The sequence below is a fragment of the Mytilus edulis genome, chromosome 9 (assembly GCF_963676685.1).
Source record: "Mytilus edulis chromosome 9, xbMytEdul2.2, whole genome shotgun sequence".
NCBI classification, from domain to species: domain Eukaryota; kingdom Metazoa; phylum Mollusca; class Bivalvia; order Mytilida; family Mytilidae; genus Mytilus; species Mytilus edulis.
This window is the reverse complement of record NC_092352.1, coordinates 61,946,912-61,958,539: the sequence shown is the minus strand read 5'-3', so window position 1 is coordinate 61,958,539 and position 11,628 is coordinate 61,946,912. Positions and strand designations below refer to the sequence as shown.

General features: G+C 32.0%; 2 protein-coding genes across 3 annotated transcripts; one reads left to right on the top strand and one right to left on the bottom strand.

The window, feature by feature from the left end:
- Nucleotides 1-252: 252 nt before the first annotated feature.
- LOC139490388 (perlucin-like protein) lies at nt 253-11,448 on the top strand. The gene is made up of 5 exons (XM_071277198.1): nt 253-397; nt 8,856-8,929; nt 9,498-9,582; nt 10,593-10,796; nt 11,380-11,448. Exons 1-5 carry the CDS (start codon nt 259-261, stop codon nt 11,385-11,387), a joined length of 510 nt encoding a protein of 169 aa, XP_071133299.1. The 5' UTR covers nt 253-258; the 3' UTR covers nt 11,388-11,448.
- Nucleotides 1,376-7,839, bottom strand: LOC139488749 (integrase/recombinase xerD homolog). Of its 2 annotated transcripts, none has more exons than XM_071274578.1 (2): nt 6,891-7,839; nt 1,376-6,095 (listed from the first exon to the last, which is right to left on the bottom strand). In XM_071274578.1, exon 2 carries the CDS (start codon nt 3,386-3,388, stop codon nt 2,477-2,479), a length of 912 nt encoding a protein of 303 aa, XP_071130679.1. In that variant the 5' UTR covers nt 3,389-6,095; nt 6,891-7,839; the 3' UTR covers nt 1,376-2,476. The 2 variants fall into 2 exon arrangements, with proteins under 2 accessions (XP_071130679.1, XP_071130678.1); XM_071274577.1 differs by having other exon boundaries at nt 3,394-6,095.
- Nucleotides 11,449-11,628: the final 180 nt, after the last annotated feature.

Genomic DNA, 11,628 nt, shown 5'->3' with positions numbered 1-11,628 from the left:
TACAATCATTAGAATAACACCCAATTAAATTCAAATATGATATATACTGGTAAAACTATGCCTATATAAATTGTTTAAAGATGTCAATCTTATTTACAAAGCTTGAATTAACAGTTATACAAACAAAGCAAGCAAGCCAACCAAAGTTTTGTTCTACATGCATTAGGAAATTAGCTGTAATGCTGTATCAATCAAACGTATTTATTTAACATTTTTTATTTAACGAGAAGTTTGACTTTTTATTTTAGAACCTACAAAATGGCTGCGTTAACTGTGTTATTTTTGTTAACCATAATGGTAGTTTATGTTTGTTGCTTGCCGTGTCTGTCAGACAAATCTAAGAAGATATTTGAGAAAACTAAAAAGACATTGGATGGTCTAGAAAAAGAACTAGAGAGTAAGTACATGTCAATTAAAAATTTCGTCAAGTTCAGAAAAAAATCAAAACTTGTCTTAGAGCAAAGACATTATCCTACTACTATAGAAATACTATTTTAATGGATGAAACGCGAATCAGTCGTCTGTCTGATTTATTCAAAACAAAATGATATATCCACAATTACTGTTCATGTAAATGTATGGCCATTTGTCGGGTTTCATGCCCTACATAACATTTTCCCAAAGAGAAGAATGTTTGGTGTCTAAATTATGAATCCAATCATCTGAGTTTGGAGATATCTTTTACAGTCAAAACTCATTTGAAATTTCAAATTCATTTTATTTTTCTTGGTTTTTCTATTTTTTTGTAAAACTTTTAGATTCGGAATTATATATTTATTCAAACGTGCGTTTCAAAGCAAATAAGAATAGAGGTGCATCGTATATATAACAATATTTACATTTTCTTATCTATTGAATGTTTACCAAAAAAGTTAATCGTAAACCAAGATGATAAATGATGAGGAGGCTATCAAAATCAACAGACTGAATGAAGCCTTTGCAATTTAACCATTCAGATGTACGTAAACCAATGTACTGAAGTGATCTAGAGATTGGCGTTTTCGCCTCGAGTGCGGGAGGTAATTATTTCGATCAGTGGTGATGTTAAACAAAAATCTAAAATGAGTATTTTTGTCAGCTAATGTTCCTTGACACAGATAACAACGAGAAAACCTTGTATAAATGACCAAGATCAAAGAGTCTGAGCTATGTTTGCTGTTAATAAAATACAAGTTGAGTAAAATGTCATTTATTCAGAAATTAATTTAAAATGCAACTTACATCTTAACAATTATAATAGTACTGCATAAATGACAATGACTTTAATAAGCAAAGGTGGGGTTGAAAAAGTGCCACACCGTAACAAAATAAACATAAAAAAAAAATGACAAAAATAAAAGTGAGTTGAAAAATTAACTCACCAACGTATGTATATACAAATTATATAAACAAGTATACATGAATATTGTAATTAATTCATGTTTAAAGAAAAAAATAAATGTCCTATATAATAACACTTAAAAGGGAGGGAAATGGGAGGGTTTTCAGATAAATTCAAAACGATCTTTTCTTTCTCCCAAAACAAAGGCGAATGACCGCATGTCCAAGCACATGTAGAAATTTGATATTAATTACCGATTTTAAGAACTGACCAATCAGATAATGTAATTAGATGATCATGCATTGAACATGATGTAGTCCTTGACCTCATGTTGATATACTTAAACAAAGAAATGCCTTCTACACACATGGCATTAATAAAATCAATATTATCGGAAATTCCAGCCAAAAAATCTTTTATTTACAATAAATGTTATTTTGTCAGCTAATGTTCCTTGACACAGATAACAACGAGAAAACCTTGTATAAATGACCAAGATCAAAGAGTCTGAGCTATGTTTGCTGTTAATAAAATACAAGTTGAGTAAAATGTCATTTATTCAGAAATTCATTTAAAATGCAACTTACATCTTAACAATTATAATAGTACTGCATAAATGACAATGACTTTAATAAGCAAAGGTGGGGTTGAAAAAGTGCCACAAATCCCAAGAGGGATCCCCAACCGAGGACTCTGTATTCAACTTAGGAACTCCAGAATTAGAAAATTGAGCAAGCCATGTTGACCTCAATAAAAAACACCCAAAATTGAATAAAATATACTCTTTTTAACTTTAGCATTTCAGTAAAAGTGTAGAGCAAACCATGTTGACCTCTACAAAAATAATAACACATATTATAAACAAAACAAAACAAAAAAGAAATGATATATAAGTATACAAAATAATCATTGATAATTAAACTTGTAAGGAAAGGTAAAGCAAGCCATGTTGACCTCTACCAACCAAATAAATACCATTACATATAGTAAATGACTGAAATAAAAAAAACAAAAAAAAAACAAAAAAAAACTTAAATTTGCAGAGCAAACCATGTTGACCTCTCTAAAAGTAAATACAAAAAATCACAATAAGGTAAAGCAAGCCATGTTGACCTCTACCAAAGTACTTAATAAGCGACTGAGATTATAATAAATCTAAGTGTGAAAATTATCAAGTCGAATATAATGTTGAAAAGCGTTCGACTTCCATCTACCCATGCTTTGGATCAAGGCTAACGGCACACCTCTGGCAGCTGCAGATGTCGCAGCTCCAATTCGGAAACTGTGGCCTTTATAAAAATTAGTGTCTAATCCTACGAAATTAAGCAAACTTTTTAGTGAAGAATTGAAATAAAAACCCGAAACAGGTTTTCCACATTTAAATCGAAATAAAGGACCATGTGGACAATTTTGTAACCTTAGATATTCCTCAATAGCTTTAACAGGACATAAATAATTTTCAGGACGTCTAGCTATTGATAATGTCTTACTCTGTAGATTACTATGTTTGTAGAACTTCATAGTAATTGTCATATTGCTCACATGACCATTTACGCTTTCAAACTGTATATCTTCCCTTTGAATTACTCTATAGATTTCAGACTCAGTTTTAACTGCAATTTCTCCAATCCTTAAGAAACAAAAATAAGCTGTAGACATCATAGCTTTTAACAAAACTTGATTATAAATGCCTACTATTACTTTTGGTAAAGCCTTAACCAATTTTACAAGAATGTCATAGGTTATTGGCAGCCGTGTATCAACAGAATGTCTCAACTGTTTTGTACCTTTTAACATTTTTTTAATAAAAAATGTGTCTGTTGGATCCTGTAAGAACTTAATTTTATGCATAAAACTGATGGCTGATATGTAAGACGCAATTGTAGATGGTTGATAATTTTTAATAAATAAATGTGAAATAAAATGAGCAACCATGACATGAGTAGATGGAAGTACATTAACTCCTGGAAAATATTTCTGACAAAAATTTGAATACACACTTAGCATTCTATTATATGACGACTGAGTAGCAGCAGATAATGATGCACTAACAAGCTTATCAGTCATAGATGCAAAAATTGAGGTGGAATGGCCACAGGAGTTGGACTTAACCAAGGAGCAATCTGATGAGCTTCCTGAAATGAAAAACGAGACAACAAGTCACAAATAACGTTTGTTTTCCCAGGAATATGTTTGGCACTAAAATAGATATTGTACTTTAATGCAGCTAACACTAATCTTCGGATCAGTCTCATAATATTCTTTTCCCGAGATGATGTCTTATTTATAATTTCAGCAACAGCTGAATTATCTGTTAAAAACAGTATTTTATGATTTGCTAATAGAGGGCCCCATATATCAATAGCTAACACAATCGGGAAAAGTTCTTTCACTGTAATGTGTAAATCAATTAACTCCGGTGGCCATTTCCCTGAAAACCATTTGCTGCCAAAAACTGCAGCAAAACCACCATAAGTACCTGCAGCATCAGAAAACAGTTTTAAAAAATCTGATGAAACCCATTCTTTGAATAAAAAACAAGATTTACCATTGTAATTTTCAATAAAACTGTACCATAACTTAAGATCTAATCTTGCATCAGAATTCAGATTGATTCTATAATGAGGAGATGTATGACCTATAGTCAGATCAAAAAGCCTACGTAAAAAGGCTCTCCCAGGTATGATAACTCCACATGCAAAATTTAAAAGACCCAATAAGGATTGCAATTCTCTGAGTGAGGTACTGCGTTTACATTTGTATTTACTTAATAATTGCAAAATTTTTTCTATTTTCTCCATAGGTAATCGAGCTACCATCTGAGTAGAATCAATTTCAATACCGTAGATAGTAATGCAAGTAGTAGGGAGTTGTGTTTTTTCTGATTTGATGGGTACCCCCAATTTATCAGCAAGACAAAGAAAAGTTTGTAATGCACTATAACATTCATTTGAGCCAGCTTTTCCGACAAAGAAAAAATCATCTAACAGGTGTGATACGCCATATATTTGAAATTTAGCATTTAAAATCCAGTGGAGGGCTGTAGAAAAAGCCTCAAATAGCTGACACGAGGACGAAGCCCCCATGGGGAGGGATACATCATAATAAAACTGTTTGTCCCAATGAAAACCTAACAGATGATGATCTTTTTTAGCTATTGGAATTAAGCGAAATGCATGCTCAATATCGGTTTTGGACATTAGACAGTTTGATTCATAAGATTGGACTAAATCTATGACTGTTTCAATGTTTTGGTATTGTACTGCCGAAAATTCTGGGGAAATACCAGAGTTTACAGAGTCACCCTTAGGATACGACAAATCATGTATTAATCGATAAGAATTGGGTTCCTTTTTTGGAACTAAACCCAAAGGGGAGCATACAAAAAGAGGGAAAGGGGGCTTTGTAAATGGACCCTTAACTCTGCCTGCTTCAATCTCTTTATTCAGTTTCGATTGCACAACATGATAATTTTCCCTTGCACTTTTATGATTTGGAGGGAAAATCTTCTTATTAAGAGATGTAGAAAAACAAGAATTAATTGAAAATCCAAAAGAAAAACCATGAATCAATTTATCTTTCAACTGGGTTTCATAACCTACTAAAAAATGTTCCAAATTTTCAACCTTTATTGGTGTTGGAAGTTTTGACAAAGTTTGCCTGTTTTCCTTTTTGCTCTGGACATGTAAGGGTACAGTGTTTCTTGCTGCAGTGTACACATTGGTGTTTGAGTTTACAAAACTTTGCTGTGCATTCCCCTGATTTACAGAAGGCCCAGCAATAGCCATTTGGGAATTGATACTGATGCTGGGCCCTCCTTTGAAAAGAATTTGGGGCTGAGTTTGAGGTTTTAGCATACGACTTCTTATTTTGACCTGAAAAATCAGATTGTCTTTCATATAAAGCAGCAGATCGCCAAAGTTCATCATTGATTTGATCCCATTGTAACCCTAAAATTTTTCTTATCTTTCTAAATTTCTCATCATATACTTTAGCGGCTTGGAAACCCAAGGACTTGCATAATGACCGTACATTAAAACCATATTTAATCAATGCTCTAGCCGACCTCAAATTCTTTTCAAGATATATAGACATAAATATGTCAAAAGCATTTGTCCATTGGTGAATGGACAAAAGCTCTTTGTTAGACTTCCTATTTGAAATTGTTATATTCAAATTCTCAAATAATGTTGATTCATTACATGTATCATCAATGTTAGAAGGTAATAATAAAGCAAAATTTACATAGTTATCACACCAAACATCAGATTTAACCTTATTGCTGACATGGTAATCTAAAGGTATAGAATGTCTCAACATGTCACAAGCATAAGGATTCTCGGCATACGAGTTAGAGTTTAACAGCTCACCATCAGAAGACGTGTTAATATTAGGATCTGAAGACAATGGCGGTTGGAAGACAGCTAACATTTGTCCCTGAGAGTCATTATTTGATGAATTTTCTGGTTGTGTGGATGATGACGACAACATACCAGTTAAGTCATTAATTGGAACTGCTGTATTGTCTTTTACCAGTTGCACGCCGGAACTTTCAAACTTTCGGAATAAAGCATCAGCAATGTCATTTGCTGTTGGAACTGACGGCTGTTCAGTAATTGTTTCAGGAACAGCTCGTCTGGTCTTGCGTCTCCGCACTGGTGGCCTGTATAGTGGTGGTATCTCACTTTGTTCCTCCACTAAATTTGGAACATCTTCTTCAATGCTTTGAGGAGCAGCCTTTCTTCTTGTTCGGCTCTTCTGCTTTGGCATTTTGCTATAAAAACATAAAACAAAAACAAAATAAATAAAAATAGAAATCCTGTATATCACAGAACTTTAAGAATGTTACTACAAATGTAAATAAGTATAATTTTTAAACCAAAATGCTTGTCAATAAAATTAACATAGTTGATATGATGATATATCTAGCAAAATGTACTCATGTTAAAAGTTAAGTTTGACTATGATACATGTATGCTAATTATTACTCCAAAACCAATTTTATAAAACCAACCAATATGAATAAAATTCTTTAATAGTACCAAAATCGATCCCTATTGTGACACAACCATTATAGGGAAAGACATGATTTATTCTCTGATTAAATAATTAACCTAATAATATACTAAAATAAAAGTATATAAACCATGATTATGGATAATCAATATTTAAATATAAAAAGAGACATATTATATTATATAACTCTGATATAAATGATGTAACCAACCATAATTATTTACAAATAAGACATCTTTCATGTCACCAGTGTCACAACCATGTGCGTATAAGCACAACCATATGCATATAAGCACAACCACGTGCATACTAAGCACAACCACTCAGAGATAATTTAGATTATAAATCGTTACAAAAGGTGATGGAGTAATAATATGCAAATAATTCATAGATAACTACATAATTATAGTGTATGCTTCTTTTCTTCATATGTCCAAATAGGGACAATAAGTTTATAACAAACGGTAATTTGCAACGCATGTTTGCTCGACATTAAATGTTCGTGAAAGGCTACCAACAGCAGCACGGACACTTCTAGCGTATATTTCCATACCTTCATCATTAAGATGAACTTTATCTTTTAATAATAAATCTGGGGTGTTCTTCCACAACCCCCTATGATGCCAGAAAGTCGCATTGTCTCTTTCTTTTACTAAATGACTAAGTTCTTTGTTTACAATGTAAACCTTGTTGTTATAATAAGCTTCCGGTCTTTCGGAATACCTCGGGAGAAGTTGACCAATAACCACGTGGTTAACATGATAGCAATTTATTATGTAATCGGCAAAAACACTGATATCTCTTGCTATTTTCACGGGCTCATTTTCAGAGGACAAATCGTTGCCTCCAACCTGAAGAAAAACCGAATGTGGCATATATTCTTCAATTATATGCATATATTGTTGCTTTTGAACACATTTATTACCGGGGCGAAGAGTCCCTCCCCCCAAACCAAAAAATTCCACCTGGATGTCGGTTCCGTCTAAACCTAAATTTAACCAACCTCGATCACAGTTTTCATGAGTAAAAGTTTCTAAACGACGAATATAAGAATTACCAAAAATTAAGGCACGCCGGACCATGGTTCAAAAGCAACAAACAATTCAAAAATAAATAATAATAAATTAAAAATTAAGTTATTAAAAATATATAAAATAATAGTTAAGGTTCGCTTTTACCTTCTAATCTGTGGATTCTTCGATGAATGCCTTTCTACAGTTTATTCGGTTTTTCAGATAAATTCAAAACGATCTTTTCTTTCTCCCAAAACAAAGGCGAATGACCGCATGTCCAAGCACATGTAGAAATTTGATATTAATTACCGATTTTAAGAACTGACCAATCAGATAATGTAATTAGATGATCATGCATTGAACATGATGTAGTCCTTGACCTCATGTTGATATACTTAAACAAAGAAATGCCTTCTACACACATGGCATTAATAAAATCAATATTATCGGAAATTCCAGCCAAAAAATCTTTTATTTACAATAAATGTTATTTTGCATATTTTTGGAAGAACGTGGCATTTATGAGTTTACCAAAGACTTGTCGGCCCGGGGTCAGTAATATGTGTCTTGCCATAGTGACATTTTTCTGGCCGATTGCACGAGAACATTAAAATTCCATTTCAACGGGTCGGTTTAGTACGACTTCCAATTAACATGTTTTCGTCTTGAAAATGCATTTAAAGTAAGTTTAACAGTAATTAAGGTATCAAAAGCAAAACGTAATATTACAGAAATACTGAACTCGGAGGAACATTCAAATGGCGAAATAAAAAGCCCAAACAAATCAAACGAATGGACATCAACTGTCATATTCCTGACTTGATACAGGCATTTTCTAATGTAGAAAATAGTGGATAAAAACTGTTTATATAGCTAGCTACACGTATTTTTTTATTCTTACCAATGCAACTTTTATGCATTTGTTCTCATATCTGGTAGTAAAAAGTAACAAGTCCAGTTTTCAATTCAAATGAAATATTTTAAGATTTACATATTATACAATCACAAAATTTTTTTCAAATCCAAGTCTCTAAAAGAAGGGTTTGTGAATTATTACCACGATTACACGAATGTAATCAGTTGCAAGTAGATTATTTGAATGTTCATAAAAATATTCTAATTGGAATTACTAGTAATTACTAATATTTTTGTCATTTCTACTCCATTCACCGCCCTGTGTTGTTTTGAGTTTTTATGTTGAATTTCGTGAAATGGAATACATGATGTATATAGAAGAATGTCATACTTATGCAATCTCTTTGTACCAACAATCAATTATACATGATATAAACGTGTTTCACTAGATCATTTAAGTTAAAAGAAAATAACAAATCCGATAACTGCTGTTACGTTACTAAGAATATAAATAAGTGGCAAGATCCAGTTTAAATTAACTTAATGAATTACAGCCAGTATATCTTTGTTTGACATTAAAGTTTGGAATAACGATGTACAAGAACATGAAAATAGTTTATAAGATATATTGTTTGTTTATAAATTGACAGAGAAAGCATGGACAACCTACAAAGATCATTGTTATTATCTTGGAGGAGATGCTGAAACTTGGTTCACCGCAGAGGTACATTTGTAAGATAATGGTTGAGCTTTTGTGAATCTTTTAAATGTAATTTACTAACACTTCATTTTCATTCCGTAATCAAAAAGGGTAAGGTTGAATTGCTCGGTAAAGGTACATGTAGTATAATGATTTCTCTTAAGTATAAGTTACTAACATTTCATTTTCCTTCTGTAGTCAATAAGGGTAAAGTTGAATTGATCGATAAATTTATGCATTTCAGTAGGACCGACGTTAATGCAGGAGAAAGCTACATTATTTATTGTATATATCGTGTTTGACTTGATTTATGCGCATTGACAGAACAAAGGAAACATAAACATGTTCAGTCTTTACGTGCACGTCGAAACAAAGGATGCATAATTCAAGCAAAAGTATTGAAGCAAATTCTGAAGTCTGCATTTAGAAAAGATTGACATAATGCTACTCAAAGTGATACCTTCTAAAACAGTTTTAAAGTCATGTTTTAAATTTGAATTATAGTATTATCCTGTGTTTTATCTTCTTCAATATGATTGGAGATGTTGCGTTGTTTTATTTTTTGGAAGTAACATTCTTTGTTTTACTGCAGAAAAAATGTCGTCAAATAGGTGGATATCTTGTCAAAATTGACGACTCATCAGAAAATGTATGGTTAAAAACACAGTTTAGTAAGGGTGAGTGTTCATACAATTAAAGATAGATAGTTATGTTCAAGGTCTGTTATCAATCAACATTATTAGTTGAAAAGTAAAATAAAACTAACGTATAAAAGAGGGACGAAAGATACAAGAGAGACACTCAAACTAAAAAATCGAAAATAAACTGACAACGCCTGGCTAAAAATGAAAATGAAAAACAGACAAAAAAAGAACACATGACACAACATAAAAAGTAGAAAGTATTTGGACTGTATACTCGTACGGTCAGACCATACGCGTGCGGTTAAATTACTTGTATGATCTGGAACATAAACAGAAAATAAATTATATAAATAATCCAAAATGCAATTAACCTGGTTTTTGAACGTTTTTGTACAAGAAGGAGTTCGGTTTATGGATAAAAGGATCAGTTAGAAGACTGTATACCCTACCACATAAAAAAAAGAATATTTTGAATCCTATGTTGGTACCCTCGCCAAAGGTGACACTTGCTTCCACAAGGAACGTCATCATTTGTACATGCTTTGTTCATTCATGTTCCTTTTCATTTGCATTTTTTCTATAGTTCTAAATGATATTAGAAAAATAATTGTCTACCGACAATATGTTTACTTCCGATAACTTCAATTTTAGTGAACATAATTCAATTTATGTATAACTGACATGCTAAATACAGGGAATTTACAGATCAAATTAGCGGAACTTTTTAAATAGTTAAAATATTACAGGTACGGTCTAAGTACTCACATGTTTTGAAACATTTATACTATAAAACAAACTCTTTGCAAATGCATTTGTTCTCAAAAATAGATGTTTTCAAACCTTCTAACGATTTCTATTCAGAATTTTTTTCTAACTTTCTTTACGCGTAAATATAGAAAATTCAAATTAATATTGACATGACAATGATTCTTTTCGCGTAAGTAGTTAACTAGCGCTTAAATGAAATTCACTTTAATTCAAAAGAATTCAAATATAGTATTTATGATTCATAATCTATTAATATTTGGATTTGAACCTTTCAGGAGCCCAATACTGGATTGGTCTGACCGACCTTCACGAGGGACAATACAGGTGGTCGTATGATCAGGAAAAGGCAAAATTTACGGCATGGAGCAGCGGACAACCGGACAACCATGGTGGCAATGAGGATTGTGCAGGGTACGCAGTTTCGTGGTATGACGCACCATGTTATAACAAGTACCACTGGATATGTGAAAGAAACTTCTGTAAATGTTGTTTAATTATCTTTTTTCACAAATATTACATTGTTACACACATATGCACATAGCTCGAGGTTAATGGTGATATGCAACTCGCACACTCAAAGAGTGAAATTATTATAAATCATGACATTACTTTAAAACCTTGGAAAAGGGAGTCGATCTGATGCTATATTTAACTTTAATCATAAAATCAAAACGTAAAATCTGAAATATATTATCAATACGACAGCGGATTGACTAAAAAAAGCAGTAATAAGATTAAAAAAGAGTAAAACCAGATAAAGACAACCCAGTCTTCAATCAAGGATTATTTAAAGTATTTACCGATATAAGGAACATATTTGATAAAGGAAACGGTACAAATCCCTTAATTTGGTTCATATCATTTCAAAATACTTTTAATTAATCCTATCGTATAATCAAAATTCGCCATATCAAACAAACCTCGGCGGCATGTATTTAAAAAAAAACTAAAATGGTATCAATTGAGTTTTTCAGCTAAAAATAATTATTTTATAATGATGACAGATATCATAATCTGATAAATTGGAAAATGTATGATTTCTCTCTTCTTCTTATTTTGCAGGCAGCTAAGTCGAAGACTACAGACATATAAGCTTGATGATAATTGAATTGAAAAGTTGAATAAAATGCCTTTTTAGTATTATATACTTTTTATGATATTCAAATATTCAGCTTCCCAATAGTAAACTTTCCATTTCTATGTAGCAACATTTAACCAGCGCCTGCATAGTGAGTATTTATCTCCCAACTGATATAATATCCTCGGGCTTGTATTTCCTATCATGATTGTCTTAATAGAAGCTGTTAAACC

What these genes read in the sequence shown, in the direction of transcription:
- LOC139490388 (XM_071277198.1), top strand. Translation starts at nt 259, where the DNA reads ATGGCTGCGTTAACTGTGTTATTTTTGTTAACCATAATGGTAGTTTAT. An exon ending in AAACTTGGTTCACCGCAGAG is followed by an intron (nt 8,930 to 9,497) that starts GTACATTTGTAA and finishes GTTTTACTGCAG; the next exon opens with AAAAAATGTCGTCAAATAGG. An exon ending in AAAAACACAGTTTAGTAAGG is followed by an intron (nt 9,583 to 10,592) that starts GTGAGTGTTCAT and finishes TGAACCTTTCAG; the next exon opens with GAGCCCAATACTGGATTGGT.
- LOC139488749 (XM_071274577.1), bottom strand. Translation starts at nt 6,091, where the DNA reads ATGCCAAAGCAGAAGAGCCGAACAAGAAGAAAGGCTGCTCCTCAAAGC.